The sequence below is a fragment of the Arvicola amphibius genome, chromosome 9 (assembly GCF_903992535.2).
Source record: "Arvicola amphibius chromosome 9, mArvAmp1.2, whole genome shotgun sequence".
Classification (NCBI taxonomy): domain Eukaryota; kingdom Metazoa; phylum Chordata; class Mammalia; order Rodentia; family Cricetidae; genus Arvicola; species Arvicola amphibius.
This window is the reverse complement of record NC_052055.2, coordinates 14287898-14303381: the sequence shown is the minus strand read 5'-3', so window position 1 is coordinate 14303381 and position 15484 is coordinate 14287898. Positions and strand designations below refer to the sequence as shown.

Genomic DNA, 15484 nt, shown 5'->3' with positions numbered 1-15484 from the left:
AAAGGACTTGTCAGTTAGAGCCCTTTTCTCCTTGAGCGCAAAAACCAGTGACTACTCTCCTGGTAGTTTCTTAATACTTCGTGTAATGGTCTCAGATAACACATAGACACTCCTCCATCATCAGATACTTCCTCCATACTTACTCCATACATCAGATACTTTCATCTCAAAATGAAATAGCGCAGAGGCACTCGAAGCGGTGCCCTTCTCCATGTTACTTGATGCTGAGTCCAAAGTGCAGGACGGATAGATAGTGAGTGACTGTAGTAGCTTGAAAGTCGTTGACCCCTTCCTACATTCTAATGATGCTCCCATGAAAACCTGCATCGTGAATTGCCTTCTGTTTTTGTTGAAGCCTCAGCAGGTAGAGCAGATGGAGATACCACCAGTAGAACTTCCCCCAGAAGAGCCTCCAAACATCTGTCAGCTGATCCCAGAGTTAGAGCTTCTGCCAGAGAAGGAGAAAGAGAAAGAGAAAGAAAAGGAAGAGGAAGAGGAGGAGGAGGTAAGAAAACTAGAGCTCCACCGTGAGTAAAGGAGATTCCCAATGTAGAAAAGCTCATTGCCTGACATGTTTGAGCCAAGTCAGTCAATGCTGGGCATCAGAGCGATGAAAAATGTTCAGATAGAATCAAACCTGAACTGAATTCTTAGTGCGTGGATCACCGAGTACATCACATTTTGTGCTGTGCAGTAATTTCTGTTTCCCTTGGGGGAAAGAAGGGTCTGCCCTTACAGATTGTTGCTGGTTGTGTTTTATCGCTGATGATCAGTATTCAGGTTAATGCTATTAAAGCCAGCCTCTGCTCAAAACTTCTACCTGTGGCCCAGAAACCAGCTAGCCAGACATATTGCGTTTGCCTCAGTTTGGGTGTTGTTTTAATTAGACCAGACTGAGACCTGGCTCGTGTGAGTGGAAACTTGGAGAACTGTCACTTTTTACAGAATAGAGATGCTTTAGACATGGCTTCCCTTTTCCCTGGGGTATGTTAACAGTCCTTTCTAAAGTTTTCTAATTAAGGTTGTATAACTTAATTAACTCTTCATTTGGTGTTTTGTCATATATGTATCTACTTAAACTTTTGCCTTTAAAATCTTTTCCAGATAACTAAATGAGGTTGCTATAATTTTTTTCAGGACCGTTGTGTATATATTGAATATAGTTTTGCAAGCACCCATCATGTTTCTAGTTCATCTTCATGGCACTTACAGTAGGAGATACTTTAGTGTAATGTTGCATTATTTTAAAAGCTAAAATTTAGTTTCCAAACCTCTACTAGATTGGAATGTCATCTCAGATTTTATAATGAATCAGTATTAAAGCTAGATTCCTGTTCCAAGTGAAGCTGCTGGTCTCAGCTCCTTAGAACATGGTGTCTAATACCCGTGTGCTGGAGCTATGGTCATTTTATTATTTTAATGGCTATTTAGACAGCTGGTGTTAGGTTAATAATTAATAGTGTGCCTCTCTTAATGTGTAACAGTCTGAGTCCATCAGACATTATGCAGGTTCTTTGTTACTGGTTGGTGATGACAGTCTAGAAAATCATACTATAGAATTAACATTGAACATTAATTTTTCCCAGCATCTGAATTGACATCATCCAAATACTACTACTTTATGATGTAGGTTACTTAATTGATTTGTTTTGCTTGGTTTTACTTCCAACTATATGGAATTGAAGGAAGCATTGTACCTAATGTGATTTGAGTCCTGGTTCAAGGTTCTTCCTTTTTTCTTTCTTTCTTTTTTTTAAAGATTTGTTTATTATGTATATAGTGTTCTGCCTGCACACCAGAAGAGGGCACCAGATCTCATTACAGATGGTTGTGAGCCACCATGTGATTTCTGAGAATTGAACTCAGGTTCTCTGAAAGAGCAACCAGTGCTCTTAACCTCTGAGCCATCTCTCCAGCCCCCTGGCTCAAGGTTCTTAACCATGGCCCGTGTTATGTAGACCACATCCATGTAGACCAGTACAGAGGCATTATATTCAAATGTTTGTTTGCAAGTACTTTCCTTTGCTATCAGAAAGACAAATTTCAAAGTTCATAGTAGATGGCAGATGATTTTGAAACAGCGAGGTTATAATTCCTGTAGATGCGTCAGACTGTATTAATCAAAAGCTTTCCAGATACAGAAAGATGTTGCTCTCGTGTCAGCAGAGCACAGGTTTTCAACTTGTGGTGGTCATTTATCCAGGATGAAGATGCCTCGGGGGGTGATCAGGACCAAGAGGAAAGGAGGTGGAACAAAAGAACTCAGCAGATGCTTCATGGTCTTCAGGTACGCCAGCATAGTCTGCAGGGAGCTGTCGCCCAGAAAGAAGTCCTGCTGGAATCTCGAGTCACACCTTTGTGGAAGTGTTTCCAGGGCTGCGTTGTTTTGAAGTTTTTTAATTACATAGGTGAACTGTAAACCTAGGAAGCATCTAGGAGCCAGGAGTAAACCTAGGAATCATCTAGGGTGCTTAGCCACAGTTCTCCTGCAAAGCAGATCTATGGCGCTGTGATCGAGACCATTCCTGTGTGCATCTGTGTCTTACGTCCATTGAGCAAGTTCCTATGCTACGTCATAGAGTGCCAGGAGTCAGTCACCCTCGGCCTTAGCAGTCCAGACACAGATGAGGTGTGAGCGGAATGAAATCCCCAGCAGGTTGTTCAGGGCTTCCTACAGTACATTGAAGGGATGAATACTTGGGGTTTGGGGGCTGAAGTGGGATCGATTTGAGTTTGCAGTTCTTGCTTTAATCCACTAAGAACTTATTTTTACTATCTCCTATCTATATTGAAGCAACTTTGCTTATTTCTTGAACTTTATTTTGCCTTTAGATGTGCTGTAATATTTTATAGTCCTTTACCTTATATATTAACTCGATGTGAATGTCCAGTTCCAGCCCCAACTGATTGTACAAAATTAGTGTTATCCAGTTACTTCTTTATTATGTGAGTTACTTGAATTCATCTGTTTTGCTTTGTTTTATTTCAGCGAGCTCTTGCCAAAACAGGAGCTGAGTCGATCAGTTTGCTTGAGCTATGTCGAAACACAAACAGGAAGCAGGCTGCAGCAAAGTTCTACAGCTTTTTGGTTCTTAAAAAGCAGCAAGCCATCGAGCTCACACAGGAAGAGCCGTACAGTGACATCATCGCAACACCCGGACCAAGGTTCCATATCATCTGAGGCACTAGAAGCATTAGAGCTAGTGTTTACTCACTAGTACATACAAATTGCCCCCGTGTGTAGGGCACCAAAACCCTTTAAGAAAGTTTTTAGATTTTTTGTTTGTACAAAATCTTTGCCTTTTCTTTTTTCATTTCCCCCCCTCCTCCGGTGTTTCTAATTTGTCCGCCATCTTTTAAGGGAAACTGCTTATTTGACTTGGGTTTGTATTCCTGGAGAAAACAGTACCACAAGAACCCAGAAGATTTTTAACAGTTGAGAACAGATGTGTGCAATATTGGTGCATATAAAAATATGGAGTAACAGTCAAAAGTCCCCATTTTTATGTTAGTTTTCCATTACTGTGTTGAAAGGAAAACCTGTCTAGGAAATACCTGACACTTGAGCTGTGGTTTGAGTCCCTCGACAGGAAGAGAAAATGTCTTCCCAGCAGTGAGACCAGCGGTCTGGTTAGCCACTGTACTAGCACGTGAACACGTACTGTCTTCTTGATCATGCTTTAAAGTAATCCCATAAAATTGTGTTGTGACTGATCCTCTTGGACTGTTGTGTTCTGAAACCATCCCGTGTGAGTCTCGGGAACTCCGACATTAGTGCAGCTCAGGATGATGAGAGACTTCTACAGTGGTGTGACTCCAGGGGCTGCTGGTCACTTTTTCAAAGATGCTTGGGTATGTTTGCTGGAGTAATGAGATCATGAAAATAGAAATTCCCCCTGCCTGCTGAAGGGCAGACAGATGAGAAACTATACCAGATTGACTTTGCTTTAAGCAAACCGTGCTGTAAAAACTAATGGCTTCTCTGATATTTATTATAAATGTTAGTGCTGATCTCTTTCCAATGCTGCACACTCCTGTATTTGGAACTCACTTTAATATAATAGCTTTGCAACTATAATCCTGTATCGGTTTCCTATAATTTAAATGGAGAAAAGCATCCAGATAAAGGCTTTATTATTAACAGACCAGATAGCACCAGAAATTATGTGACTATATGAATATCAAAATATGTCTTCACTTGTAGGGCAAAATTATGTTGAAAGTTCTAGCTTAAGTGTTGGCACTTTTAAGGGGGGGAATCAATTTTAAAACTTAAGATTTCCATGTATACCCAGTAATTTTAAATTATGTGAAATATTTTAAATTTGTGGACTCGTAATTACTATTTTAATGATTCTGTTTCTTGAGAATGGTAATTATATAAAATTGCTCTTGCAGTTTTATTTTCAGTACGATGTGCCTGTAAACCATGGATATCCCCTTTGTAAAAAGACACTGTAGATAATTGAATGCTTGATTATAGGAAGGTCATTAGTTTCTTGTTACACATTTTGTTAGTCTGGTTTTTGTCGCTAACTGGGTTTAATATTGTTCTTGAAAATAGTTGACGCTACGTTATGTATGACTTTTCTAATAAAAGTTGTGTTTCGAGCCGTACATTTGTGGTCTGTCCCCGGAGAAATGTCAGCTGAAAAAGAAAAATGGCCAAATATTTAATTTGACTTATCTAGTTAGTTACAAGCGACAACTTGTGTTGAAAGACTGCACTATGTTAAGGTAGTTCTAAATCTAGGCAGGGTACTTGGGAGTCCACACACAACAAATCCCTCTGCTTTCTTAGAGCTGCTATTTCAAAAGGCAGGCAAGTAGCAGCACCTCAGTCGCAGGCCCAGCGTGTGGGGTAGGCTGCAGTGTTAGAGTGAGGAGTCCAGGGAGGCCTCTTAGAAGGAACTGTCCAGGTAGCACGGAGCAGCTGGTAAGATTCAGACTGTGTGTGATGTACTTGACATGGCTGTCCACTCCAGTCACACATCCGGTGAACCTTAAAGCAGACAGGCTTGGGCTCTGCAAGGTGTCCTTGTGCCTCCTGCTTCTTATTAAGTAAGAACTGAATGAATGGAAGGAGCTGTAAAGCCTGCCACAATCGTGGGGTGATACTGAATGCTGCAGAAAGGTGTTTTTACGGTGTAATTGAGAGCAATCTCTGCTATCATGCCACCGTAACAGAATTTAAGACTCTGTCTGCTAGAAAGACTTGATACTTGCAGGTAAAATATACCAGGATTTGAAACCTCACTGTGCCTTTTAGCATTAGTGTGGTCTTGGGTCTTGGTTCTCTCAATTACAAAATTTTGTCTTGAAATCTTCAAAATTATATGACATAAAAATAGTGGTTTCTAAAACTAGGTATTCAATAAATGATAGCTTTTGCAAAAATGTTTAAAATAAGGAACTCATTTTTGAAATATGCTATTTTCAGGATGCTGATAATGGTGGCGAGTTAGGAGATAGGAGAGACTAAAGGTATCGACTAGGAATCCCTCCAAGTCTATTGTCTGCAGTGTGAGTTGCTTGTGTGAGCAGTAAATGCTGTTACTTACCTTTTATTTTTAGAGAATTAACTTTATTAGAGCCTTTTTTTAATATTTATTTATTATGTATACAATATTCTGTCTGCGTGTATGCCTGAATTCCAGAAGAGGGCACCAGATCTCATTACAGATGGTTGTGAGCCACCATGTGGTTGCTGGGAATTGAACTCAGGACCTTTGGAAGAGCAGGCAGTCCTCTTAACCTCTGAGCCATCTCTCCAGCCCTGCTACTTACCTTTTAGATTTCAGCTGAGGGTAAATTCCTCAAGGGAAATTGTGTGGATCGACGCCCTGTGTCCCCCTCCATCAGACTTTCTGGCTGAGTGCTCGTTAAGCCCCCAGGAAACAAGTGACATAAATAATTGGTGATACTTAAAGCATTCAGTTTTAAGATCAAAGTCTTCCTACCAGTTTGACTAGTGATGCGAAATGTATGTGAGGTATTCCAAGCTCTGAGAATTCTCAGAGTTGGTCCTTTAGTAGACACCTGTGGTAAAATCCTAGCATCCCAGCAAAGGCAAGTTGACTATCCACACTGTAGAAATACATAAAGGGTATTTATGGCTGGTGGTGTCTTCTCGAAATGTGGCTCTTGAAATGAGTTTATTTTGTTTGGGAGGGGGGTTATCATAGTAAAAGTTCTTGATAGAAATATCAGCCTTGACCTAGGTTTTAAGCCTATCTCTGTCAATCACTGATTGGGCCCTGGGTGAACATCATCTCACCAAGTCTTCAGTAAATTTCTAGAGCAGAACATACTTGGTGGGGTTTTTGACACCATAGGTGTAACTACTACCAAACACTGGGAAGTAATAGTTACGTTCTGCTAATCTTTTTCTTGTTCTTTCAGTTTACAGTGTCAAAACTAAATGGTGTTAAAGTCATGTGTGAATAATTAATTAAAGTTGGTATTCTCTAAAAATTGGAGTCCATGCTCATTGAGTTTATGAAACAGTCCCTGGACATGGTGGCCCCAGGGGCTTGAGTAGGGACAACCCCACTCCTGCTTCCGTGAGATCCACTTCGTTCCACACAAAATATCCTGCAGTTGACTCATGCCTGCCGTATGTCACTTAGTCTCTTCCAGGTGCATTTGTGCTCTCACAGATGGGAGCATTTCATCCCCTTAGGACTGTGTTTCTCTGTCCCTCCGTTGGTGGACAGTTTGATTGCTAATCCTTGCTATTGTGAATTGAAACATTATTTCTGCCCCCCCCCCCCTTTTTTGTTTGTTTTTGCTGTCCTTTCCTGCTGTCGTAAGTACATAAAGCGGTAGGTGTTACTGTCGAACTTGGCCTTGAGCACATAGTAGCCATTGCCTTGAAGTCTGCATGAACCCTCTTAAAGTCAGACTCGGTGACATTCCCTTGTGCAAAGCTGGGGGTGCATGAGACAGCTTACAAGGAAGGTTCCTCTTCTCCATGAACATATTTAAGAAGGTAACAGTTGCTGGGGAAAGAAACTCATTATTATGGCTTCCTGTAAGTTGCTTGTGCCCTAGTAAGCAATTCCAATTAAACTGATTCACCAAGCTAGACCCAGGTGGAATTGGTTTTGGACATCTGTTGTTTCTGTATCAGATGGAAAGATCTCAGGGAAAGTGCAGCAGTGGACCAGGTGACCATGTAGGGCAAGAGTAAGGCGGGGAATCCGAAGAAGGAAAACCTACTGAAATTTCATTTTTTGAGTACAGTCAGGCATTGCTACCTTTGAAAGGTTATCAAGAGAAGCCCAGGAAAGATAGGGAAGAAGGAGGCCCCTTCGTTTTGTTTACTTTTTCATTGCTATCACAAACTACCAGACAGAAGCAAGAGGGGGAAACGGCTTATTTTGTCATGTATTCAGAGGGTCCGGGCCAGGCTTGGCATCTAGAACTACTGCAGAACGAGGAGTCTGCCTGAATGAGAAGTGAGTATGAGCTTGCACCAGCCAGTCAGTTTTGCAAAGATGAACAGCCACCACCACCCTCCACCATACCTCACCAACCAGCAGGGAAGCAAGTGTTGAAGCACAGGAACCTGTGACACCTCAAAAGACAACCTTCATACTGTTTGTAGAAATGCACTATGCAAACGATATGAGTTCAATGGAAAATGGAACTTCAGTATGATCCATGTCTTCCAGCACCAAAGGAGTTGAAGTCAGTATATTAAAAGATGCCATATCTCTTCAGACAGACCTTAGATCTCCTGATGTGTGTCTGCATTTTTTGTTGGTGAGAGGATCTTAACGCTGTAACCCAGGCTGCCCTCGAACTCTGGTCCTGCTGCAAAGTGCTAGGGTTTCAGGCATACGTACTGTCTGGCTCAGTGGCATTGATGTGTAGTCCACTGTGTGAGCTGCAGGGGAAAATAATTTTAACTAAAGCAAGTCTGCCTGGCCCTTTTCCTCTGCCAGCTTCAAATGCCGTAGGCTGGCTGCCTTCTTTTCTCCCATGGCCCTTATTTTATTCTCCAGACCCAAAGGAAGAGTGGGTGGCCCGACTTCATTTGATTTATGCAAAAAGTTTATGAGGGTATTTCTAATGAGCCCACCAAAGACTGGACTTCATCAACAGTCATACATGCATATCATGTATTTGCTTTTTTATTAACCCCCACATACACACACTATGACCCTGGTAACTATTTATTGTACAAACATTCTCAACCTAGGGGAAAGCAAGGCTTGAATGTAAACCTAGAGAGAAAAATCTCATGTCAGATTTCCAAATCCAAACAGCACAGGGTTTCTACCTGTTGGTAAGTTCATGGCACATGTGGAAGGCAGTGGGTCTTGTAGTCCTAAGGGTTGGTCTAGGATGGTACCAAGTACTCTGAGACTGAGACATTTAAGTGTAAGCTAAATAAACCCTTTCCTTCCCAAGCAGCTCTTGGTAGTGGTGTTTCGCCACGGCAGCAGAAACTCTAAGCCACCCTACAATCATTTTCTAGTGAGCCTTTCCATAGGCCCCCTTCCACTAAGGGAACCTGAGTTTCTACTATTGGCAATCAAGAGCAGTGATAGATTTGAAACCCTGCCATCGCTACTAAATCAACTCACCTTTGCATTCTAGTCTGATCACCATCTTCTGCTGTCAAACCCTGAACACTTTAAAAACTTCTCTCCAGCAAGGCTGTCATGAGGGGGAAGAGAGGAAGAAGAGGAAAGGGCTGCGGAAAATGAACAGGCCGTTGGGATAAGGAAACTGACAGGAAGAAAAATTACCTCTCAGAATGGCCCGACACCAGAGGAAGCAGACAGATAAATGGGAGGCTCTTGGCAGCTGAGAAGGCAAATGAAAGCCTAGGAAAGATGACAGAATACCGAGAACAGTATCACCTGAAGTGCTCGCAGGAATAGGAGCTCAGCAGAGGGACTCTGGGGGTTGTCAGCGGTTGCTCCTTGGGAAAACACACTTAAGATGATCCTGGAAAAGAAGGGAGAGTGTGATGAGCAAAGCCACCACACTGCACAGTAAGATGAAAAATGGGATGTGGAGAGAATGGCTTCTTGATTAAAGCACAGCCCCGTCGCTTCCAAATTCTGGTATTCCATCAGAACTCCATTAAGATAACACAGGCTTATCCTCACACACAGAAACCGCCCTGCTTAAAGTTTGCTCCGAGGATCATCTTGTAAAGCGTGGCCTAGAGTAATTATGCTGTAGCATCCTGTCCTCCAGTCATGTAAACCGAATCTCTTTTTAGCCGCCTGACTTACATTCTAACATCACCTTCAATGTCTTTCTCGTCAATATCTCCCAGGGTCACAGTCACCTGACCTTTATCCACCAGCCCGAGCCACCCCAGGTTTTGTTTTCAAACACAGCACTTCCATTCCTACCCCGAAGCTCTTCCAAACTCTAAAGAAGAAACAAAATGTAAGCACAAGACTAAACTGTTTTCACGACCTGTACTGCCGTCTGTGTGGCTTATGCTTGAGAGAGAAAGGGTTCTTGAGAACCTTGGGGGAAGCATGATTTTGCTGATTGACATATGGTTCAGGATCTCTGACCATACTTCTGGAATTCTTTGAGCCAGCATTCAAATCATATATAGTTTGCACATAGCGTTTCATACATGTGAAAATTCTTTGAAAAGTTACTCCAAGGTCGGTGTGTTGGCGCAGGTCTACAGACCCAGAACTTGGGATGCTGAAGTGGGAGGACTTGTCTTTTGAAGTCAACCAGGGATATCCAACAAGATCTTGCAGTAAGAGGTAACGCGGAGCTGGGGAGATTGCTCAGTGGGTAAAAGCACATTCTATTAGCTTGATGTCCCTGAGTTCCACCCCAGAACCCACGTGATGGAAGGAGAGAGTCAACTTCTGCAAGCCGTCCTCTGACAGATGCCTTACACAAAGAATATGCACACAAAAATAAGTCTTCAGAAATATAATATTGCCTATAGGTTGCTGTTTCCTCCTTCCTTGTCTACTTGGCCTAGCATGTCCCTGTGTTATGCAGACCTATTTCTTGTCTGTGACCCACTAGGCTCACGACACAGTCACCCTACCTAGTAGCCCATCTTGGAGAAGTAAATCTGACATTGTAGAGATGTATCTGGTCATTAGGAACTTGTTTTTAAAAAACATAATTTTAGAAGAAAAGAGAAAGTTCTGTGAAACAAAATCCGAGTTGGGAAAACACAATCTTAGATGTCAGAAGCCATTTCAAGCCCTGACATTTGTCACCCATCTCGTCCTGCACTTTTTTCAGGAGAAGAAACTAGAGGCAGAGTGGAAGTGGCCCTTCCCATGGGAATGGTTCCCTGTCTTCCTCCACTTTGGGCTCCTGTAATACAATACTGGAAGCTGGGTCATTCGTGAAAGAATGACTTTTATTTCCCATATTTCTGTTTGCTACAAAGTCCAAGATCAAGACCCTGGCAAGTTTCACCCCAGGTTCCTTGTTGCTATGTCATCTAGAGGAGAGGAAATCTGTGTCCTTACATGATGAAGACATTCGGAGCGAAGTCATGCATAGAAGTTTCTCTAGAGCAGATGGATCCATCCAGGGGTGTACCTCTCATGACAGAAACACCTCCTGCATTGACTACTATTTCCCTCGTGGTGACAAAATGCCTGAAAAAGTACTACAGGGAGAAGTAATGGTTTGTTTTGGTTTGTGGTTTGGGAAATGGTCTGTCACGGTAGGAAGGCATAATGGCAGGATGGCTGCGCAGCTGATTACCCTGCATCCACAGTCAGCAAGCTCGGAGGGACGAATGCTGATACTCAGCTGACATCTTCAGTTTGAGATTCACCCCCCCCCCCCATCCACAGGTTGGCTCCATCCACCTTCAGGGTGGGCTTTTCCTCCTCGGCTAAGCGTCTTTAGAAATGTCCTCAACTGAGAGTTGCATCTTCCAGGTCATTCTAAATGCAGCCAAGTGGACAATGAATGGAGGACCATCGTTTCACCGTTTAGATTTCAACCCTACCATGGTTATGCTGGGATTTCCCAGCACATGAATTCTGGAGCACACGTTTAGTTTAGAGAATTTCATAGGCTCTATCACCATGAACAAAGACACAATTTTTATGAATCTGTTAAGAAACAGGAATCGGCACTGTGATCATCTCCTGGTGCTTTCTTTCCTTACTTCATAGGGCCAACACAGTGAATTCATGAGATTCCACACGTAGCAAACTCTGAAAGGGTAGTTTCCAACTGACTGGCTCTCAACCACTGTTGGCTTCTGGCTTACTTGGGTTTCCTCAGGAAGGGTTATTGGAGGGGCTCACTGGAAGGCAGAGTTTGCTTCCCCAAGAGGACATCTAAAAAAGAAGATCCACAATCATTAAGCAGGTGTCTTGGTAGTCTGAATAAATTAGGGGTGCTCTCAAATGACTGATTACCACTGAGCACTTCTGAGCACATCTTGGTCACCAGAATTATAGAAAAACCTGGAGGCCTGTGCATTCTCAAAGATTACCATGTAGGCTTATGAATAAGTGACATTATTAGGAATCACAAACTCAGACTTTTACAGGTTTTTGGGAAATCAAGCTAAAAATAAATAGAGTCCCTTAGTTCCAGAGCATAAGACCCAATTGCTGAAGACACCCTATATCTTGGTTGCTAGACAGAAGGCACACTGGAATTGATCTGGAAAACTCCTCCCTGATGGTTGGCTTTCAAAATGTGGGAGGTTGCTATACAGACAGCTGAGAGGGAAAAGCTATCAATAGTTTTACCCACGCAATGACAAGTGACAAACAGGCTGAGAAAGAAATCAGGAAACAATACCCTTCACAGTAGCCACAAATATATATAATATATAAATATATAAAATATCTTCGGGTAACTCTAACCAAGCAAGTGAAAGACTTGTATGACAAACACTTCAAGAAAGAAATTGAAGAAGATATTAGAAGATGGACAGATCTCCTATGCTTGTGGTTTGGTAGGATTAACTGTTGCCTTAGGTTTCTGTCCTGCCTGGTCCCACAGTCATTCAGTCCCAAAGAAACACACAGAGGTCTATATTAATTATAAACTGGTTGGCTATTGGCTCAGGCTTCTTATTAACTCTTATAACTTATATTAGCTCATTATTCTTGTCCATGTTAGCCATGTGGCTAAGTACCTTCGATCAGCAAGGCATTCTCATCTTGCTTCCTCTGTATATGGGTGATGACGGCAGACTGAACTTTTCTCTTCCCAGAATTCTCCTATTCTCATTGCCTTGCCTCTACTTCCTGCCTGGCCACCTCACCTATACTTTCTGTCTGGCTACTGGCCAATCAGCCTTTTATTAAACAAGTACAAGAACCAAATCTTTACAGGGTAAAACCATTGTCCCACAGCAATTAACATAGTAAAAATGACCATCTTATCAAAAGCAATCTACAGATTCAATGCAATCCCTATCAAAATCCCAACACAATTCTTCACAGACCTTGAAAGAAGAATATTTAACTTCATATGGAAAAAAAAAATTAAAAACCCTGGATACCCAAAAACAATCCTGTACAATAAAATAAGATTTCGAGGTATCACGATCACTGATTTCAAACTATACTACAGAGCTATAGTAATAAAAACTCCATGATATTGGCAGGAAAATAGACAGTTTGATTAAGGGAATCAAAAAAAAAAGACCCAGACATAAATCCACACACCTATGGACACCTGGATTTTTTTTAAAGTTGGAAATACACAATGGAAAAAAGAAAGCATCTTCAACAAATGGTGCTGGCATAACTGGATATCAACATGTAGACGAATACAAATAGATCCATATCTACCACCTTGCACAAAACTCAAGTCCGAGTAGATCAAAGACCTCAACATAAAACCAGGTACAGTGAACCTGATAAAAAAGAAAGTGGGAAATATCCTTGAACATATTGGCACAGGAGACAACTTTCTGAACAGAACACCAATAGCACAGACACTGAGGTCAACAATTAATACACAGGACATCATGAAACATAAAATTTTCTGTAAGGCAAAGGACACTGTCAACAGGACAAAGTGGCAGCCTACAGAATGGGAAAAGACTTTCACCAACTCCACATCTGACAGAGATCTAATACCTAAAATATAGAGAGAATTTAAGAAACTAGACACCAACAAACTAAAAATCCAGTTTAAAAATGGGGTACAGGGCCAGGTAGTGGTCATGCATGCAAAATCCCAGCACTCAGAAGGCAGAGGCAGGCAGATGTCTGTGAGGTCAAGGGCAGCCTGGTCTACAAGAGCTATCTCCAGGACAGGCTCCAAACCTACAGAGAAACGCTGCCTTGAAAAAACAAACAAACAAACAAATAAAACCGAAAAAGAAAAAGAAAGAAAGAAAAGGTACAGATCTAAACAGAGAATTCTCAACAAAGGAATCTCAAACAGCTTAGAAACACTTAAAGAAATGTTCAGCATCCTTAGCTATCAGGGAAATGAAAATCAAAACTTCTTTGAGATTTCATCTTAACACCTTTCAGAATTGCTAAGATCAAAAGCACAAGTGACAGCTCACGCCAGCAAGTATGTGGAGCAAGGGGAACACTCCTCCATTGCCGGGGGTAGTGCACACTTGTACAGCCACTGTGGAAATCTGCTCTACATCAAGACTGTGCTGGGGTAATAGGGGCATAAAACTTGTGCAAGTGGCCAGTCAATGACTAGTCCAACTTGAGACCCTTGCCATAAGAGGGAGCTAAATCCTGACACTGTCTGGGTGGCCAGAAACCAGAGGCTGGACAGCCCAAAAACCCAGGATAGAACCAAACACAACTGGAAAAAAATTAGTGAAATGATTCCTATAGTGATATTCTGCTATAGTCATAGATCAGTGCCTAGCCCAAGTGTTAGTGAAAGCATGACATCCAGCAACGATGGGAGCTGATGAGGAGACCCACAGCCAAACACCAGTTGAAACCGGAGATATCCCACAGAAGATGGGGAGGGAGGACTGTAGGAGCCAGAGGGGTTGAGGATACCACAAGAACACAACCCACAGAATCAACTAAGCAGGACTCATAGGGCCTCACAGAGACTGAAGTGGCAAGCATGGACCCTGTATGAGTCTAACTAGGTCCTCTGCATATACCTTATGGTTCTTGTGGGACTCCTACCAGTGGAAGTGGGGCTGTGTTTCTGACTCTTTTCCCTGTACTTGGGACTCTTGCGACCCTTTTCTTTATACTGAGTTGTCTCATCCAGCCTTGATATGAGGATTTGTGCCTAGTCTTTTTGTAACTTGTTAAGCCATGTTCAGTGGATATTCCTGGGATGCCTGCTCTATTTTTTTTTTGAAGGGAAATGGAGGCAGAGTGGATCTGGAAGAGAGGGGATGTGAGGGAGGGCTGGGAGGAGTGGAGTAAGGGAGAACTGTGGTTGGGATGTAATGTATGAGAGAGGAGTAAAAGAAAAAATAGTCTTAACCAGCTGTGAACACTACAATTTACGAAACCAACGTTCCAAGCAAAGAGGTCCCCATGTGCATAATTGCAGCACAGTGGTTATGAGGGTAACCAGCCATCCTCTAAGTGGATTTGGTACCTGTTCCACAGAAGGGAAGTACCATATTGGTACTGTGAACCTTGTCAAAAACCTATGCCTAAGGAGGTCATAGGTCCAAAGGAAAGAGACTATTACTAATGGGTTAGTACTAAAATCAATAAACTGAGTTAGTACCAAACTCCCTTCTAAATAACTGTTTCTCTCTCTCTCTCTCTCTCTCTCTCTCTCTCTCTCTCTCTCTCTCTCTCTCTCTCTCTCTCTGTGTGTGTGTGTGTGTGTGTGTGTGTGTGTGTGTGTGTGTGTGTGTGTGTGTAAAACTTAGGAGAAGAATGGTTTATTTCGCTTACAATTCCAGATTTCAGTCAGTCATTAGGGGAAAGTCAGGATAGGAACTTCAAACAGCTAGTCACATCACATCCACAGCCAAGAGCAGAGAGAAATAAATGCATGTTTGCTCACTGCCTCTGCTGGACTTTTATATAACTTGGGACCCCTTCCTAGGGAATGTGCCACCTACAGTGGGCTGGGTCTTCCCACACCAATTAACTTAATTAAGGCAGTCCCCAGAGCATGCCCCCAGACTAATCCAATACAGTCAATTTCTCAATAAGTCTTTCTTCCCAGACAGTTCTACGCCATGTCAAGTTGAGAATGAAAGCTAACCATTGCTGTGCACCTTTACCCACTGAGCTCTTATTGGCCAGCCGATAGATATTCTTATATGTCAATGAGGAACAAGAATGCGGGCTGTCCACTGTCACTTTCAGAATTAAGCGATTACTAAGAAAGCATGGAAACTGTTAAATGTTGGTTTTTCTTACTACAGTTAAACCAGAAAATAGCAGCGTGCGCAGTAAAATTTTCTCAGCTAACAAACGGAAAAGTTTTCTCATTGGGTTTATCTTAGAAAAAGAGTTCTGGGTCAGAGAGTATTGGTGTCAAAGAATGACAAGATCAGAGACTTCAACTCCAACTGACCTTTGCT

General features: G+C 42.2%; 1 protein-coding gene across 1 annotated transcript in view; it reads left to right on the top strand.

The window, feature by feature from the left end:
- Rad21 (RAD21 cohesin complex component) overlaps positions 1 to 4617 on the top strand; it is a 29743-nt gene extending 25126 nt beyond the window's left edge. The window contains exons 12-14 of the mRNA XM_038343169.1: positions 356 to 505; positions 2204 to 2287; positions 2990 to 4617. Of these exons, the coding sequence (XP_038199097.1) occupies positions 356 to 505; positions 2204 to 2287; positions 2990 to 3181 (426 nt within the window). The 3' untranslated portion in view covers positions 3182 to 4617. The remainder of the gene's footprint in view (positions 1 to 355; positions 506 to 2203; positions 2288 to 2989) is intronic.
- Positions 4618 to 15484: the final 10867 nt, after the last annotated feature.